This window comes from Magallana gigas, chromosome 9, assembly GCF_963853765.1.
Source record: "Magallana gigas chromosome 9, xbMagGiga1.1, whole genome shotgun sequence".
Classification (NCBI taxonomy): domain Eukaryota; kingdom Metazoa; phylum Mollusca; class Bivalvia; order Ostreida; family Ostreidae; genus Magallana; species Magallana gigas.
In genome coordinates this window covers 27,390,528-27,410,633 of record NC_088861.1, presented here as the reverse complement: position 1 = coordinate 27,410,633, position 20,106 = coordinate 27,390,528, and the positions used below count along the sequence as shown (strand labels likewise).

Sequence of the window (20,106 nt, the reverse complement as noted above, 5' to 3'; positions counted from 1 at the left end):
TAACTAAGCTCTTAAAATTAAGAAAGCATTAAGAAAAACTCCATATATGCTTTTCTATAATTGTTTATACACAGATTTTCATTTTAAGAATTTTAATATAGTCTAACATTGATGCACCATATATAATAATGCATCTCTTTTATTCCATGTATAGCTTAAATGGCCAAGCTATTTTTTTCAAAACATCAGACAGACAGTGCTAAAAATGGTGTTTTTTAGATATTCATAGCGCCCTAAAACAGAAAATTATGTCATCTACAAACTTTGTATGATTATCAATTGGTTATAATCTTCAAAGTCCAAGCAATTATTATATCATATATGATAATTCAATAGCATATAACAAGCCTTTTTCAAACTGTTTCTAAGAATAAACCCCATGGAGTGAAAAGGATGGGGATGCACAAAACGAAGAGGAAATGAGAAGAAAATGAGCCACAATTGGACTCTGAAAGGATCATTTGGGAGACCTAATGGGAAATTTGTCTAATGCATATGTACTTCTGTTGTATATAAATAGAAAATCTCATCAGAATCTCAAAAGGAACTAAATATTCACTTACATCATGGTATATCTCTGGGCAGTATTTCTTGAATACTAGTTGGTACTGTGGAAATTTATACTGCAAATTCAGGGTAAGTGGGGGGGGGGGGGGGGGGGGGGGGTGCTGACATATATTTTCTTGGATTGTTAATTCTTTAAAGTTCATTGGATAGCAGTAATTTAATTAGTGGGCTTGCTTGATGTAAATATAAATGTAAAACTGTGTATAACAGTATAACAGTACTGTCAATCGCTCCCACCTAAGCGCCCAAGCTAGTGAGATCAAATTAACCTTTAGCTCAGGGGATAAGGCACTGCATCAGGTTTTCTAAAGCAAAGGGTCCAGAGTTTGAGCCTACTAATATGGTCATCCTCTGTTACATAAGAAATAAAGAGTCTGGTTTAAAATTCCTTTGAGATCAGGTTAATTTGTGGATAATGGGGGTACCAGAAAAAATCAATGAAAATAATGATCCCCCATGAAAATTAAAGACAATACACAGACCATAACATTTGGTCAAGTTAACTATAACTCCGAGTATGCTTATTAATCTATTAATTTTATCTGAATTCTCAAGACTGACTCTCTCTCTCTCTCTCTCTCTCTCTCTCTCTCTCTCTCTCTCTCTGTTCTTTTTTTTTATTACCAATTAAGATATACTTTGAAACACAATTATCTGGTATTGGATGAAAATTGGGTGCTAAGCAGAGATATGAATTGCTGCCAGATTTTGCTGTAACTTGACAGATTTCCTATAAATCTGAGTCCCATGATTCTTGGGTTCCTTGTAACGATTCTCTTTGACCTTTAAGTCACAATGATGGACATGAACTTATCAACTATAACCCCCCCCCTCCCTCCTCCGTCGGCCCTTCCAATCCTCATGTTAAATAATGCATCATACATGACATGAAGGAGCTCAGGTATTTATAAGGAGTGAACATATTACTCAATCCCCCTTACCCTACTGACTCCCCCACCCCTGCCCCCCCCCCCCCCCCCATCTCTACCTCTACAAACATTGCAAGGAGTAATGGTATTAAAAGTCATTAAAGATATACATATTAGCCAAGGTAAAAGTTGACACATATTTTAAAACATATATTGTCCTTTTAGATAAATTATACGAGGACAGAGTAAAATTTGACAAATATTTAAAAACATATATTGTCCTTTTAGATAAATTATACGAGGACAGAGTAAAAGTTGACAAATATTTAAAAACATATATTGTCCTTTTAGATAAATTGAATACATGGACAGACCGATGCAGTTCTAGCAATAGTAATTTTTCTTGCACATGAATTAAAAGCACTTATAATATATCCAATTCATATATTTCTTAACTTGTGTAACTTTCGTTGCGGCATAAGTTCAATGAAACATTTGCAAGAATCTCTGTTAATCAAACCTAAAACAAAATTTCACAATTTCTTTTTGTTTGTTTATTGACAAAGCACTTATCCAAATTCAATTGAGAAACAAAATTAAGCTGGATAGTGGCCTAGCTTGCATCAGATTGCTCAGAAAAAAATTCTTTCAATGCGGTAATTCTGACGCCATGATTACGGTCTGGATCTTTTCTAAAGATAAGATTCTCAACCTTGTTCTTAATGAAAGCAGCAATCACTGGGCATTACTGAGAAGTTTCAATGGAGGAATTATACTAGATCTTTATCACCTCAAAACCAAGTTAGCAACATTTATTCTTATTAGCTGTCAGGGATTATAGCTAAAACTACTCACTGATGTATTTTTAGAAATATGATTAATCATTATCAAAAAAATCAAAGCCATGGAAAAACTGCATATTAAGAATGAACTAGTTAATAATATTATTATCGGCAATGAATGTACAATTAAAACTTTTATGGCGTGATAAAATATTGAATAGGTGATACCTTTTTAAAATTGCTGTATGCCAATTGAATTCGATGAAGTTTAGTAGGCAGTTGGATATGATAAATTCAGTTTGTCCAATTTAAATACACATGGTAAAACTGCCCTTACCATTCAGATATGAAATACACGTAAATAAAATATACTGTATAGCACAATATTTTGGCAGATGCAAAATTTGGCACAGGATTTATGAGATATAAATTAAGATATGAAATTTTATAAATTTATTTAAAGATACTTATATTTTTGGCAATTTTAAAAAATTGAAAAAAAACCTAAATAACAAGATTATTTAGTGTACTAAGATTGAGCTAAGATTCCTGTTACTTCAAGTTTGGTGATTTGGTGATAGTAATATTTGTCTAAATTAGCCAAAGGACTAAGTGCGGTTTTATGCATTTTTTGCCCCCAAAATCAAAGTTTAAGAAAGAGCTTTAAAAATAAGGTACAAGATAGTTAAAATCATGTTGAAATAAATGTGTAAAAGGTTATCACCACAGTGACGTCATAATGTAGAAATGACGTCATGAAGATTGCATTATTTTGATAAATTGATGATTTGTGGCAAAATATGGGTGTTTTCCGATGGTTTTTCGACTAGGAAACATCGAGCGCAGGCTTGCTCAAGTACCATTTTTTAGTATAATGTGTATAACTATCTGAAGAAAAACATATGTTAAAATCGCACTTGAGCAGACCTGCGCTCTATACTTCCGAATGCAAAATATAGAGCAAAAATGAGAATATTTTCATTTATTTGCAAATTTGCGGGAATTGGGTCATTTAGGTGACGTCATAGATAAACAGCGAATGAGCAATGATGACTAAAATCAACATCAAAGTTATAGGAATCCTCTCTACAATGATTTGTAAAGATTTTATTTTTATACCATACAATTTAAAAATTGGTTGAAATCGGGGGCAGATATTTGACCATACCGCACATAGTCCTTTTAAATGAGTTAATTTCCTGCTAATACTAGTTTTGTACTATTATCACCCTAATTAATCATAAAAATCCAAACTAATCACTAAATAATTAAATACTTTCACTTACTTTCATCTCTCCTATGGTTGTGTTTATAATAAACTGTCACTGTTTGTGATAACCCTCCAATATCTAGTCAATTCTCCTGCAATATATTAAAATTCATAATTACATATACTTCCCCTAAAAAACTGCCAGTTTAAGTTTTCTAATGCTTCTTTGCAATATATTGTCCTCTGATGGCTTCCCACCTCCTATAAAAAGTAATGTGCATGCAAGTGATCTAGGGCCCCCTTGCTCTTTAATTAACGCATTTCTGTGAAAATCATTATACAAATGAACTGACTCCAGTTAGAATCAATATAGCATCCCTGTTCTCTTAATTTTGTCTCTCTCGAATCTCGTCTCTTTCTCTGTCTCTCCCTTTTCCATTTACCCTTGAAGTCAACTGACCTTAAAAGAAAAACAACGTACTACGTCTGCTGCCGCTAGGAAATTAAGTCTTGTTTTCTAATTGCTTTTCACAACTGAAATATTGAAATCTTCTGTTGATCCTCATTAGTTCAGCGTCAGATATGGATTCTTAGCAGGAAATATGCAGAACATTTTTTTCTTCTTTTCTCTTCAATTTCGATTTCATTTACCTTTTTATCGGCAGTCTAGTTAGGTCCGTTCACAAGTCAAAACAAAACACATAACAAACGTACGTCTGCTGATCTAGTTGCTCGCAGTTTCCTTCTAGCGTAGTGTGTGCATGTTTACAGAACTTACTTCCTTACATCTGCTACAGTCAACTTCAATCACTAACACAGGCTTAGAGAGGCCTATATACGCTAGCTACGGTGGAAGAAGAAAGAAGGGAGAAAAAAAAAAAACGTCTTCTGCATCAATGAAAATTATTGGGAAAAAATCCTCTCGCTCTATAGCCAGCTCGCAACAGCACTATGTCTGCATGTTAATAATTATATCAACTCTCACAAAATTTCCAATTTTCTCTCCTAACACATTCGCAGAGCAAATGCCTGACCTGAATTGCAGCCCTCAAATGTATATGTATTTGTGAATATGATAATTGATTCTCTTTTCAAGGGATCAATAAAAAAAGAATTCAGCAACCAGACCAGCCGGCATACACGTGTTGCATCCATGTGTGTTGTAGATATCATCTATCCTCCAATTTATTAAAAAATATCCGAATATGAAGAAACATAAAAATATATGAGAGAGAGAGAGAGAGAGAGAGAGAGAGGGGGAGAGAGAGGGATCCTAATGCATGATTCACCATCAATAAAAAAGGATTCAAAGTCATGAAAAAGAGAATTAAGAACAAATAGTTGTCAGATGCATCTCTACCAAAAATAATATTCTTGTAGGTTTGAAAAAAAAATTGAAAGAGAGAGAGAGAGAGAGAGAGAAATGAATTATGTCGTCTTCACACAAACCTTCAGTGTCACTAGAGAGATAACGAGAGAAGAAGAGAGATATTTGTAATGTACGTGAACTTAGTAGAAGAATTTGAGAGAGAGAGAGAGAGAGAGAGAGAGAGAGAGAGAGAGAGAGAGAGAGAGAGAGAGGTGTCAATGCACTCCAGATTGAAGCTTCTGGGTTTAAATACTGGACTATATACAATTCAATGTATGTCAATTATTCTGACTACTTAATTTAAGGCTGGTTTGTCAATTTTTTGTTTTGATTATTTTTATTTATTTTATATTGAATTTTGTTTCAATTGATGATAAAGAATTGTCTAACAAAATAGCTATCAGTATATCAATGGTGCTACTTTTATATCAAAATTTTTACTGATAGTCACTATCTAATAAAACAAAATATTTTTAAACAAACTACATGAATTAAAGAAATTGCCATTACTGCATTTCGAAAACAGTTGTACGTAAAAGGCACATTTAGGCCATATCTAATTAACTAACCTGTATTTGAAATCCATGTTAAATTGATCTCCTCTTGTTCATGGAGTTGAAGATTGTTTTAAAATCTTGAACATCAAAACAAACCTACAAGTTCATAGCATCAAACAAATTAGTGTTTGTCAAAGATTCAAATTTCATTTTTTTTTCTATAAATACAACAGAGATTTTTTTATCCGATTTGCCTTAATGGATCTTATGATATTGCCGGTATACTGTTTATTGTCCTAATTATCCTCCATGTATGAATGAATTGTGATATCCCGCCTTTATCAAAATGTTCATCAAATCTTACCTCTCCCCTCTCCCTTTAATAAAACAAACAACAAAACTACCGATTGTAATCGGATATATGCCTGATATCTCGATGTCCTCTTAATTGGCTGCCTTAATTAATTATGTTTTAATCATTACTCAATCAAAGCACCAAACGTACGTTATCATGCACAGTTTTTAACCTTCAAAGGAAATTATTTTCAATTCCAATGGGCTGGTTTTGGCGATATCTTTTATCAAAGATTCTCTCTATGTTTTATATATGTGTATTTGAAGTGTAATCAACTTAGTAATACCACATTATATAAATAGTGCCTGTTTGGGAGGACACCCCGAAAAAAACATTGTCAACCGACGCGAAGCGGAGGTTGACAATAGTTTTCGAAGGGTGTCAGATTCAACTGTTACCCTCCTAAACAGGCACTAATTATTTTATTATACTGAATGTCTTAATTTTAGAATTTTTTTTTACTGCTTTTATATATAGAAATGACGTAAATTCTATACGGAGAACGGTCCGCGCATTATTTACGCGCATGTAACAATTCGTTTTATTATACTTTCATGTTAAATACTGAAATCTGATTGGTTTAGACGCAGTTGATAATCCGTTCTATTACCCTCAGCGTTAACAACACACCTAGCAACGGGTAACATATCAAATTGTTATACTTTCATGTTAAATACTGAAATCTGATTGGTTAAGACGCAGTTAATAATATTTACTATTACCCCCAGCGTTAGCAACGCACTTGGCAACGGGTAACATTAAAAAATGTTAAATGCGCGAAAATTATGCGCGTACGGTTCGCTGTAGAATTCACGTTATTCCTATATAAAAGCAGTAAAATTTTCTTAAAATTTTTAAAAAAGACATTCAGTATAACAAAATAAATAGTGCCTGTTTGGGAGGATAACAGATAACAGATAACAGATAACACTGTTACCCTCCCAAACAGGCACTATTTATATACTGTTACTCTCCCAAACAGGCACTATTTATATAGTGTTACCCGTTGCCAAGTGTGTTGCTAACGCTGAGGGTAGAACGGATTAAAATCGTCTAAACCAATCGGATTTCAGTATTTAATTAACATGAAGGAATAATAATGTATGATAAGCTAGCACCATCTCTATATTAAAACACAAGACAATGCTTTCAAGTTTTTGCATAATTCAAAAAACACAATTATCAGATTCTTTTTCAACATATCTTTGTAAAAGATTTTTTTATTTCAAATCAAAATTCAGAATAAGTCGGAAAGGTTCTTTCTATACTATATAGAGATACATTCAGTACCTACATGAATGCATGTGCACACAATTGTATATGATTTTGAACTCGGTAAATTATACATCATATATATCTCGATCAGCAGCGATAATTTAGCAATGATTAACTTCAAGCATTTATAAATAATATTATTATCATATGATTCTTAGTTATGCTTTAAATCATATTTGTCCTGTTTATTCAGGTGGTGTGGAATACTTCCACAATGACATTGTGAGGTACTTCCTTTTAAAATAATAACAAAATGAAGTATGTACGTGGCTTTTATCATTTTTAACTTTCCCAAAAATTTTAAAACATATTTTTTGGGTCAAATATTATAAAATCTGAAAATTCGTAACCATTGAAAGTATTTTGATAGTGATGTACTTTTATCCACATTAAAACCGACAGGTGTCCCATACCACCTTTATTTCAACATCTACTGTATACAGAGCAGGGATCTAAGAGTTACTGCCCTTTATTCAACGTCTGAAGAACCAGCTAAAGTTTTACCTTTTTTATTTTTTCATATTTGTAACCGCCCGTCCGGACACTGTGGGGGGGGGGGGGGCTATAGGGGGAGGGGCTTAGCTCACCCCTATTTTGCAAAGATAGACATCGTAATGAATCAATCAATCAATCAATTAATTTTTAATTTTTTTTTTGCTTGTCAAGATTTCGGATAAGTCTACCTCCGCCACCCCCTCCCACGTTCATTATTCCGACACCAATGTCAATGTGCCATAATTACTACCTCACTTAGGTTATTGACGGGTGCTATATATATAACTAACATATCTTTTTGACGTGTGCACCCCCCCCCCCCCTCCGGTTTTATTTGCCCGTGCGCTCATTATTTATAAACGTCCCCCCTTGTATCGGCCACTAATTTAATTCACATTTAAACTTGGAAGCTTTTATTCAATAAATTGGGTAGTCGCATATTTGATTTCCTCGAACACGTGTTTTTAATGTTATGCACAAGCAATATTTGCAGACAAAAAACATTTCAAACACCCTCTCCCCCATCCCCCCCCCACCCCAAAAAATAACCCACGTAAAAAAAGAACCAGTGTCGTCAGTCATCTATAACATTATTGTTGGTTTTTTTTGTTAACATAGATAGCAGCTAAGGTCCATATGTTGAGTTTGTTACTTTAAAAATGTGTTTTCGATCATCTATCGCTGAAAAAGTCTTAAAAAGGGCAGTCAAATTCACGCGGGTTTTCCGTATATGCACTCTTCATATTAGAGGCAAGAAAAGGTGGTTAAACTGGTTCTCCTATTTTGAAAGTAAACAAAATGGAATTGACGGACGACGTCGTGTACTCGCTGATTTTGTTATTGTCGGTGCCCGTAGGATCAGCAGTGAAACTTATACCATCGCCCGAACTTAAAAAAGCTGTGTGTACCATTATTGGAATCGTAGCCGCCTTTCTCACTATAGGCGGCCACATTTTACACCCCCTTTTCACGAGTGTCGCAAGCATTCTAGCTATCAAAATTGTGGGACCAAGGTAAACATTGTACTAGTCTGTGTGCAATTTTCTAATTTCTTTTATTTCAGTTTTATATGAAGATTGTTATTGTTAATTTTAATTTTAATTACGTGTTTGCATCAAGTGAGGCGCAAAGAAGATTCGTCTGATCGGGTAGCTTACATTGTACATTTCCGCATTTTAGGATATTTACCTAATTTAAATTACTTTGAATAAGTATGGAGAATTTTTATCCATCACATTTACTTATATTGCTGTAATTTGATTTTGTGATTCTGGAACACGCAGATAGGATCCGGGGGTGGGGGTGGGGGTAAGTGAGTCATCATTTTATTTTAAATTGTCACTACACTATATGTATTTTTTAACTTGAACATTTCTAACTTACAAGAACAATATTTGTGGCTTATTTTTTGCAAATAAACCACCATAAATTGATAGATCTTTTGCATGTTCTTCCACATAATTTCCCCCCCAAAAATTGTACAGAATAATCAATATTCCTACCTCGATCAGAATAATAATCTTATGATAAGATTTTTGAAGAAAATATAGATATCTTTTTCAGCTTATGTACATGTATATTAGCAAAAGACTCATCAAGTCGAGATAGGGTAAGGATTGACTTTAATTCATGAGTAGAGCTACTGCTCCCATAGGCTTTGCATGTTTTGTAAGCTTTAAACAGTTGGGAGAGATTATAATAATGGAACAGACTGGGATTTGATCCTGGGCCCCCAGAATCTCTAATCAGGTTCTCTATCAACCGACACTGATATTTAAGCACTTCTTCAAATATATTGGGGTTTTTTTATTGTCAGTATATAAGCATATGACTATGGAACTAGGCTAACTCAAAGGAATGCTGAAAGCTTTCTAAAATTAAGTTTTTACCACTTAAAAAATTGTTTCCTGTAAAGCGACAACTCAACTTCACTTGACGCCCACTCAATGCAATCTGAAACTGCATGGTCTTTTTTTTAATATCTACCAAAATGCTCAAACCAGAAAAAGAAATTGTTATATGTTAATTGTTAAAAGCAGTCTTTATAGGAACTATCAGTGTAATTATGATACATTTAAGCCTTTTATCTAATTAAAAGTAATTGGAAATTTATGACAGAAAAGATAAAGAGAGAGAGCGACAGGTTATATACAAATACACAGAATGTCAGTATAAACATGTATCGTAAAAAAAATAATGGAGAAACTATCTGTCAAAATACTTCGCCATACATGCGTGCTAACTTCAGAGGATGTTCATAGTACAGTGTAGGTTATTTATGCTGTATATAAGGGAAAAACATGGGTTTTATGATCAACATTTGCTAATCGGTAATTGAATTAATATTACTCGGTACATTGTAAGTCGGAAAATGTTCAAGAATCCTTGTGTAAAACGAAGATGAAGAACTTTAAACCAATTTTTATTCGGGGCAACCTTATTTCGCGATTAACTGCCCATATACTGGTTTGTGACGACTAATGTTCGCGACCAAGCCTTATCCACACCTATATTGTTATAAAACCTATAGACAAAGAATTAGTTCGCGGCGAGAAGTATTCGCGATGACAAGGCTCTCGCTAACCTCACAAAGATTTCTCGCACGCGAACAAAAGTTGGTTTACAGTACTTCCACGTGGAAGTTATGCTATTTCTACATTTTCCCACTCTCTCTCTAAAAGCATGATTTAATTATGAAGATATTTAATATGCTGTTTCACAAATTTTACATGATAATATAGTACTGTACATCATGACAATTGTTAGTAGATGTAGGTAGAACAAGTGACTTTCATTTCAGTCATTTAATTGTTGTAAATCTTGTTAATCTTTTTGGCAAGAGATGTTAAACTCTTCCTTGACAAACCGGTGTTCATTTCCTTCTTGTAAGTGTGTGGTTTCAACGAATTGTTGTACACTACATGCTCAGCTTGCTTGAGTACGGAACTGTAGATTCCTTATTTTACACATTAAGCACTTTTATTACATGTATTTAGGGATACCACGTATATATATTCCTATCTAAAAATTCAACCCCACAATGTGGCGCTACCGTACCCCCGGGGACCATGATTTGAACAAACTTATTATAAGTACCATTTTGTATGACTTGCAAGAATATATGCAATTTGCTAACGCCAATTTGAAGTTACAGAATACTATTTAAATTATATGGAACTTTCATACACGTGAACGATGATATACATGGGAATCATTGAATTTCGTGGGGGCCAATTTTTGTGTGGATTGCTTATAAATTTTACAGGTTCATGGAGACATAATTTCATGTATTCTTCTATACCCACCTAAGGAAATGTGACTTATGGAGGATGTTTATTCATTAATGAGAGTTACCGATGAATTCCTTGAAAATTTAACCACCAAGAAATCTAATGATTCCACAGTTGTTTAGAACTGTCCAAAAAAAAAAAGGCAAAATTCTAAATTGGATTTAAAATCAGCAAGGCATGCATCTTGTGATTCTACGCAGATATTAAGTCCTCGAGTTAAATTTAGCAATTTATAATATACAGTTGGAACCCCGAAGTTCTTTACGAAAAGAAATAATCCTTTTTAACAGTTGTTTAATGATGCGTAATAGAATCTTTATCAATATCCATAATTTTAATTTTCTTCTTTATCAATTTCTTTCTTTCTTTCTTACAGGAAATGCCACATTTTTTTGTTTTTCGGGTGCTTCGGATATCTTGCCTTCTTTAGAACGTGTCATTATTTTGGAATACCCAAAGTCTCACCTATATCAAATGCAGTCCAACTCTTCATTACACTTAGGGTAAGTATATGAGTACCAGAGTAAGTACCACAATAAAATGCGCATACTACTGTTAATTTCTTATTTTATGTGAGAACTTATAACCGCGATTCCACTGTTTTGTATCAAATCGTGAGAGTATAAAATCACGAGCACCAATTTCTTGTTATAATTTCCTATAGTTCAAAACTGCCTGAAAAATATAAGCGAGATTTTGAAATCCGCAAGGATTGCATCACGTGATTTTACGCTGATATTAATATTCTCGTGATTAATAAGGAATCTACAGTAGTTACTTTAAGGTGGCTCTATACACCCACAGTTTATTCCAATTTTCAATAGAAGACCACAAAACATATACTTATCAAATATTAAAATTACGATAGGGATACTATAGGTATTTTTAAAGAATTTGTTAATGTTTTTTCGTGTTTTCATAAAATATTTTTTAAAAAGACAGCTATCAACAAATTGAGAGAAATTATCTTGTCATATGATGGATATTTCCTTCGGACACATAAAAAAATATATAACACTTCTTAACATTCAAAAATGTTATTATTGCAATTTTTTTTAGCATTTCCCCAAAACATATTTTTTCATATTTTCTTACTCTGTTGACAAATCATCTGAAAGAGTTGCTTGATGTTATAAGAAAATGTATTTTAATAAATGTGAAATAAAAAATTGAATGAAACAATTGCAAATAAACACAAAAAATATTTTAAATTTTATTTGGTATGAAAGTTCCTCATGTAAGGGTTATCGTTCCTAAGTCCCAAGGCCCAAACACCTTGGGGACTTTTCATTTCTGAGTTGAAGAAAATTTCCTAAATATAATGTTGGAATGATAAATACATGCATATTTCATTATAGACTTTGCCCTGTATAAGTGAATATATTCGCTTTAGTGCAAAACTAAAGTCAACTAAATAAAGGGGAACATTGACTAGGCTAATAGGATTTATGTATCCCAACCTGAGAGAAATTCAAAGCAACCCTCTCACCCCCGTTAGGTGTCGATATTAATGTGCATTAAAGTATATAATAATTGAAATATTTTCACCTGTTTAGAATTTTCTTTCACGGTATTCAACCAAAAAATCCGTTTTAGAAATTTTTGGAAAGTTAAAAAATTTATTGTTCTCAATGGGAATCGAACTCATGACCTACTGGTTTGTAGTGAACCCACTAACCCACTGCGCTACGGTGTAACATATCGATGATGCTAAAGAAACTCTTTAAAAATTTATACTTGATTTTATTGTTTATTTCGATAAATAATACCACACAACGTGAAGGTGTCACACACCACATTACTTGTAAGTAATGAATTTTCCAATTATCAAATTAAATCTATCCATTTAACAATTTTTTCAAAATAGCGGTTCCCATACAATTCACCTCAGTCAGCCAGTACCGGAAATGCATGTTTCCAGATTTACTTTTTTGCGTACTGCGTCATCAAAAAGTGGTGTATAGAGCCACCTTAAACACTTTTCAGTCTTTCATTCTTAGTGATAGTTATAGGTCTGGATAAAATGAATTTGAAAACAGGAAAGGAAGAAATAGTTTATGAACTCTTTATAAAATAAGTTCCTTATTTTAATCATGTTAATTGTTAAGTTTTTTAATGTTAACTCCAGATGGTCAAATGGATTCTAGCAATTTTTTTTTTTTACAATGATATAGTATGCATACATGATTTCATGAAATTGAATCCATATCTTTCATTTTAGATTATTGTATTTCATTTCAGACCATAGTGTATTCTGATTTTAAACTACTCTGGTAATTAATAACTTAATAGGTCTGGATTTATGAAATTCAAAATTTCTTAAGGGAGTTTAAATTTATCCATCAGTAAAGAGGTTTCTGTAATACGTGTATTAATGGTATTTTCATTTTTTTTTTTTTTTATAATCATTTTATTCTTATTTCTGACAGTTAATAGGTCTTGGATTTGAAATCCATGATTCCTACCGGGAGTTATCCAGTCAAGAGGGCTCCTCGGAAGAACGTCACCTCAGGAAGCAATATGTTTGCATCGACCCATCCAGTGTCGACATGTTCCAGTATGCGTTCTGCTTCATAGGACAGTTTGCAGGCAAGGAAACCAAATAAATCTTCTAAGATTTCAAATAGATAATTTTACAGCAATTTATAGATAAAGTATTTTAAAAATGCATCAGATGGGAAAGAAAGCGTCTCCATTGGCAATTCATGAATGCTGTGAAATCATTACTGGTAATTTTCTTGGTGGCCCATTTTCGTAAAATTTGTGGGTGTTATCTTTATTTACAGTGTAGAACCCACTTAAAAACACACACGAAATACCATCTGAACGAACCTTTAAAAAATTGACAATCAAGGAATATTGACCCCTACATATTTAAATGATTCAAGAGTAATTACCCGTAATATTAGTCATTTTGTGTTATTTGCCTTTAGGTCCCTATTACAAATACAGGACCTACCAAGACATGATTTACTCTCCCAGGACCTCGGAGATTCCCTCTATGGGGCCCCTGATACCTCGCCTCAAGCAACTTCCCTTGATTGGAGTGACTTATCTCTTCTTCTCATATTTCTTCAATATCCAGGTAAGCTCGACAACAAACAGAGCTTAGTTTTCTGCAATTTAATTATTACCGGTAACTGTCGTCCTGTACGAAAATTGGTTTGCTATATATACCCGAGTAGAGAAAGCTTTCTTTTTATAAAATTTAATGATTCATTTTATAATAATTTGACTTTGAAGGTTCAAAATAAAATTCTTGAAAATACAGCTCATATATATTGCTTTCAGTACTGGCTCTGTGGTTTCTTCAATATTTATTGAATACCAATTTTTGCGAATTTCATTGTTTAGTTGATCCATGAAAATGAATATTCATTGAAATTCAATAACCATAATGATATTGTATTGACAGAATCAGTGGCCATGAATTTACGTACCGGTATATTCTTGAAACTATGATTTTCACTAAATCCCCGAAAATTTATGCCCTCGAATATTCATGAAACGCTCACCACAGCATAACAATGATTCTTTTACATGTTGATCCAGTACACACAGACAGAAGAATTTTACGAACACCCGTTCTGGTTCCGACTCTTCTACATGGTCCCCATGTTTACCATTTTCCGGACCCGGCTGTACATGGCCTGGATTTTATCCGAATCCATGTGTATGACCAGCGGACTGGGAGCCTATCCTGAAGCCAGTCAACCAAAGTGTGGCCAAGGGCCCACCGACTTGAAGAAGCTCCACGAAAGGTTTGTGTTCGTTGTCGCCCAGTGCTTTGGAATGGGTGAACTTTGTAAATTGACTCAGTTTTCGTTGATTTTTATTAGTGCCCCCTTTTCCGTGGACATGGAAAATGAATTCAATGCAAATAATGTGGTGGAATTAAATTGATATATAAAGCTCCGTTCTATGATTGTAGCTATGAATCCAAGGACTCTGTGGATTATAACTATGAGACGATACATTCCCTGTCCATCTACGGGTGCGAGCTGGGACGGACCACAAAGGAAGGCCTCAGGAGCTGGAATATGACCGTTCAGTACTGGCTGGCCACCTACTGTCATCGCAGAGTACCTAACTCACTTAAAGCCTATCGGTTAGTACAGCACCTGAAACAAGTCAATCAGTATTATACTGTTTACTAGGAAATTTTTGCCTTCTTGTGTTATGCCAACATTGTCAGATCAGGGCCAGATTAAGATATCGACGATTTTAAAAATAAAGTGATGTTTCTTAAGTTAAAACACAACTTTTTTTGCAAATTTAAAACAAGGGAAGATATTTTTAAAAGTGTGTACGCATGGGGGAAAATGAAATGCCGTTGATGTCAAAATAGGCCAGTGCATGTATTGATATTTTCTCCAAATCTGCAAATTGTAACAATAGTGAAAATAGTTTTACAATTCATTATAAAGTGAGTAATTTTGGCTGAGATGATTTGGATCCTTTAGCCTCTTTGTGGATAGGAATTTTTATTCGTATATCAATTAAAATTAAGTCCATTCAAACTAATGGATTGAAAGATACATAGTACCGGTATCACTTGTATATAGTATACATGTGTTTTCTAGCCTTTTTTTTTTCTCCCAAAAACTAAAGAGTTCTTCAACTTAACGTCTTGTACACCAAGTAATTTATGTTGATTCTGACAAAGGACATTATAAAGCTTTAATTTTGATAAGAATCTATTCCAAACATACTGGCATTGGATCAATTCCCACTATGTACCACTTCACTCCATCGCAATGAAACATTATATAAATAGTGCCTGTTTGGGAGGGTAACAGTTGAAATTGACACCCTGAGAAAACCATTGTCAACCTCTGCTTCGCGTTGGTTGACAATGGTTTTCGAGGGGTGTCAATTTCAACTGTTACCCTCCCAAACAGGCACTATTTATTTTATTATACTGAATGTCTTAATTTTAGAGAAATTTTTACTGCTTTTGTATAGAAATGACGTACATAAAATCTACGATGAACTGTACGGGCATAATTTACGCGCATGTAACAATTCGTTGTGTTACCCCTTGCCAAATGCATTGCTAACACTGAGGGTAGTAGAACGGATTATCAACTGCGTCTAAACCAATCAGATTTCAGTATTCAACATGAAAGTATAATAACACAATTTAACATGCAAAACTACATGTATGTGATAATGAAAATATGTTCATGTACGGTACTTTGCAAGACAACAGAGCAACATTTACTTTTGCTTTAATTATGAACCTGTTAACCTTTCTTTGGGAGAATCTCCTCTTTATCAACTTGGCCGAGGGGAAGATGTCGCTTATTAAAAAAAGACGTTTTCCCACGCAAAATACACATACATAAAAAAAAAATTGTTAACTACCTTATTTTATGATTGTAATGCATTTGTAAACAGGTATGTTTTTGTATTTATATTTCAGAGTTGCAATAACCATGACTGTGAGTGCGTTCTGGCACGGGATATACCCCGGCTACTACCTCAGCTTCCTGCTCGTGCCCGTCGTACTAATGGCGGAGGACAATATGAGAGCAGCGTTCAGACACGGCTCGCAGCGATGGATCGAGAGCTTCGATTGGGCCTGCTGGTTCTTCAAGATGCGCGCCTTTGACTACATGTGTATGGGATTTCTACTTCTGAGGCTGGACTATACGCTGCGTTACTGGAAGTCCATATACTTCCTTGGACATGTCGTCACCGTTTTGTTTCTCTTAATCGGAATGTTGTTCAAGAAAAAGTCACCCACAAATGTGGATACCAGTAGTAAAATGAAAGAGAAAGTGAAATCAAATTAATAATGACTTTGTTAAATTTTAATAAAATTGTTTATATTTTTTTAATTTGCTTGTTGATTATATATATTTTATACAATTGGCTTATTACTTTTATCCAGCTTTTACTTCAGAATCTTTTGATCTTCATCTATTGCTGCATACTGTAAAATATTCGTTCCCGTTTTATTTTCACCCCTTCACCCTCGATGTCAGCAAGCAAATTGAAAGGAAAAATATCCAAGAAATCTTCATTGACACATTAATATTTTTCACTCGTAAAAATTCACAATTCACAGAGACGAAAACAGATATCTTGCCGAGATATATACCGGTACATGTAATGGGAAATGTTGACATCTTTTTAACATTCAGAATTATTGCACATTTTCTCAAAATTCTCATCAGAGTACTTTCATGTCTATTACAATGCAAAATCACGTATACTTTTTATTTTTGCAGTACATATATTGAAACCTGACAAGCTAGAGGGGGCGTTTCAAAGGAGAAATCTTTGGGTTTTTAACCGGGTTTTCCAACGGAAAAATCCGGTTATTAAAATGGTGAAAATGGCAGGCGGGCGGCTGCCAAAGGGTACCCTCATTGTACGGACAACTCCTCCTACAGTTTTCAAGATAGGAAGTTGTTGGTTTGCAGATCAATTGTACATATATCAGAGGTGTGCATATTGCTAGGATTTATAATGATAAATAATGAAAAAAATACAAACGTTTGAACTTAGTCGATTTTTGGCAAAATATTGCATATAGGGCATATATCAGAGGTATGCATATTGCTAGGATTTTGATTTCTGATATATAATGAAAATAATACCAGCGTTTGAACTTACTCGTTTTTTGGCAATTATTGCATATAGGGAACTCCATTTCACTTGATATGGAGGTAGTGATTATCAATTCAGGGTTGACATGGATTATGGATACAATTCACATAAAAGAAAACCCGGTTTGCTGTCACATTGACAGCTTTTCACGTTTCATACTAGCTCTGGAAGGAACATCATTTGAATCCTGAAGTATTCATAAATATCAAGTAATTTAAGAAAATGTGCTGCATAAATATCTTGGACAGATTATAGTAATAAGTTCATTTCTCCCTTTCTTAGAACAGTACTACACAAAAAGGATCTCCTATTGCTTCTACATATTGACTCAAAAATGTCCTGATTGTATTATTTTAATAAATCAATACTGAGTCTACATGTATTTTGATTACTTTACAAGGGAATTCCAGGTTTTATGTATTTCCAATATCTTTAGTTTCACAGTTCCACCATGTTCTCATGTGGTCAATTTGAACAATATTGGCATTTCAAATGGTTTTTTTTTTAATGTGAATCAATACCCTTTATGATTTTTTTTATAACATCTTACCTTTGCAATAGATGGGTGAGATATACAGCACCTATAAGAAGATACCCTTTAAAAAAAAAAAAGGTTTTGTGCCAAGTTTGGTAAAAATTTGCCCTTTGGCTCTTTAAGTACAAGCATATAACCCAGCTGTTGCACTATATTTTTAGGTCTTTCCACCTTTCAGGTGAAAGACCTCTTGTTTTCTTTATGTTTTTTTTTCTTCTTCTTTAGGTCTTTCCACCTTTCAGGTGAAAGACCTTTTGTTTTCTTTATGTTTTTTATTAGGTCTTTCCACCTTTCAGGTGAAAGACCTTTTGTTTTCTTTATGTTTTTTATTATTAGGTCTTTCCACCTTTCAGGTGAAAGACCTATTGTATTTCTTATGTTTTTTATTATTAGGTCTTTCCACCTTTCAGGTGAAAGACCTTTTGTTTTCTTTATGTTTTTTATTATTCTTATAATTTTTCTTTTCTATTTTCCTTGGGACAACTTTTTTATTTCAAGAGATATTGAAACAATTTTTTCTTTATGTTATTGGCCATTAAAAGTTATGGTACCAAATGACCCTTTGCTTGATCACTCCTAGAACTTACAAAGTTTTTGCCCTTTGTGTACGAAGTGATTGTTATCGCTACTCCTCTGAAACCATAAGAGATAGAGACTTGAAACTTTTATTAACGTCTGTAGTTCACTTAGACGCTCTTTCAATCTATTCATACCGAAAGGTTCCGAGACCCCCTTCTATCAGTTATTGCCCCTGAAAGTATTTCAATTTCCATAAAATCACTTCCAACTTTTTTACTATTTGTCATAGAGACTTCGGACCACTTGCGATGGAAGCGTCTTCCTTGGCCGATCAAAATGACGTAAAGGTCAAAGGTCAAGGTCATCTGTAAATATGTGTATTCATGAGTTTTCGCATCTCTTTTGTTTAGGGTGATATAGAGAAATTTTATCAAGGATGTAGTAGGACGTCTTAAGACATTTCAAAATGTAGCCCTTCAGCTCCCATCTTGTAATAGTTAGCGAGTTATTGCCCCTTTTGTACGAAACGCTTGTTATCGCTACTCCTCTGAAACCATAACAGGTAGAGACTTGAAACTTTGACCAATGTCTTCAGCACACTTAGAAGTTTCTTCAATCTATTGATCCCAAAAGGGTCCAACGTGCCCTTCTGGCAGTAATTCCCCTTTGAATTTCATTGATTTCACAAACACATTAGAAATAACCACCCCCCCCCCCTTTTTCTGTTAAATGTGTGACCTTGACCTTTGACCTTTGACCTTAACCCTTGACATCTTAGGACTGGTGTGTTATAAGTATCCGCAACATCTATAATATCAGATTCATTTATATGTACAAAAAGCTCTTTTAAACACGAATTCACACTCCCACCCCTTATATTTTTAGGTTTGACCTTGACCTTCGACCTTGACCTTTGACCTGACCATGACCTTTGACCTTGACCTTAAAGGACTGATGCGTTACACGTATATTTTACATATACATTTCAGATTCATTTATATGTGCAATAAGCTCTTTAAAACCAACCAACCCCCCCCCCCCCCCATATTTATTTTTAGGTTTGACCTTGACCCTTGACCTTTGACCTGACCTTGACCTTTTAGAACTAATGAGTAATAAGTGTATGCAACATATATATCAGGTTCAGTTATATGAACAATTTGCCCCCCGCCCCGCCCCCCCCCCCTTTCTTTTATACAAGGATTGATTTCTTATATGAACATGACCCTCGATATTTGAACTTGAAATTTGATATTCCTTTTTAAAATAAAACCTTAAAAAAGTGTTACAACTGTTTGTCAGAATTTTTTAAAAAGGTGAAACACTGCCTGCCATTTGACTCCAGACCGCGTTTTAGACTACGCCTCCAAATAAAAATTCCAGCTCCAGTAAAACTCTGTAGAACTTGGCGAAAATTCATGGGACTGTTCCTCACACCTGAATCTAATTGCCTGCCAAATTTCAAACGAAATGAACCCTATTGAAGAAAGTTATCCACCTCAGCGGCATCGAACCATGGTCCCGAGAAACGAAATTTCAACGCTTCGATATTTGTATCTAATAAATTCATGCTCAAATTTCACTGAAAATCTTTGTTTACATTTCTATCGGCAACCTGTGACGACTTGTGTTGAAGTGCAACGAAAGATAACTCTTCCTTCCCAGACCCCGATTTTAGATGAATTAAATTTACATTTTCTTTCAGTTTGTTTATTTCCCGACTTG

General features: G+C 34.0%; 2 protein-coding genes across 6 annotated transcripts in view; one reads left to right on the top strand and one right to left on the bottom strand.

Moving 5' to 3' along the window:
- Window positions 1-5,446, bottom strand: part of LOC105339407 (dorsal-ventral patterning tolloid-like protein 1) — a 61,005-nt gene extending 55,559 nt beyond the window's left edge. For 2 of the 5 annotated variants that reach the window (XM_011444934.4, XM_011444979.4), the window contains exons 1-2: window positions 3,889-4,452; window positions 3,505-3,580 (exon numbers count right to left, since the gene is read on the bottom strand). The gene's annotated coding sequence lies outside the window, so the exon portion shown is untranslated. Of the gene's footprint in view, window positions 1-3,504; window positions 3,581-3,888; window positions 4,453-5,366 lie in introns of those variants that run through there. The other 3 variants (XM_034477835.2, XM_011444943.4, XM_011444953.4) reach the window with 3 other exon arrangements.
- A 2,736-nt stretch (window positions 5,447-8,182) lies between these two features.
- Window positions 8,183-16,552, top strand: LOC117691553 (lysophospholipid acyltransferase 7). Its single transcript, XM_034477823.2, has 7 exons — window positions 8,183-8,432; window positions 11,086-11,212; window positions 13,139-13,298; window positions 13,643-13,794; window positions 14,262-14,470; window positions 14,641-14,817; window positions 16,135-16,552. Exons 1-7 carry the CDS (start codon window positions 8,218-8,220, stop codon window positions 16,505-16,507), a joined length of 1,413 nt encoding a protein of 470 aa, XP_034333714.2. The 5' UTR covers window positions 8,183-8,217; the 3' UTR covers window positions 16,508-16,552.
- Window positions 16,553-20,106: the final 3,554 nt, after the last annotated feature.

What these genes read in the sequence shown, in the direction of transcription:
- LOC117691553 (XM_034477823.2), top strand. Translation starts at nt 8,218, where the DNA reads ATGGAATTGACGGACGACGTCGTGTACTCGCTGATTTTGTTATTGTCG. An exon ending in ATCAAAATTGTGGGACCAAG is followed by an intron (nt 8,433 to 11,085) that starts GTAAACATTGTA and finishes TCTTTCTTACAG; the next exon opens with GAAATGCCACATTTTTTTGT. An exon ending in AACTCTTCATTACACTTAGG is followed by an intron (nt 11,213 to 13,138) that starts GTAAGTATATGA and finishes TATTTCTGACAG; the next exon opens with TTAATAGGTCTTGGATTTGA.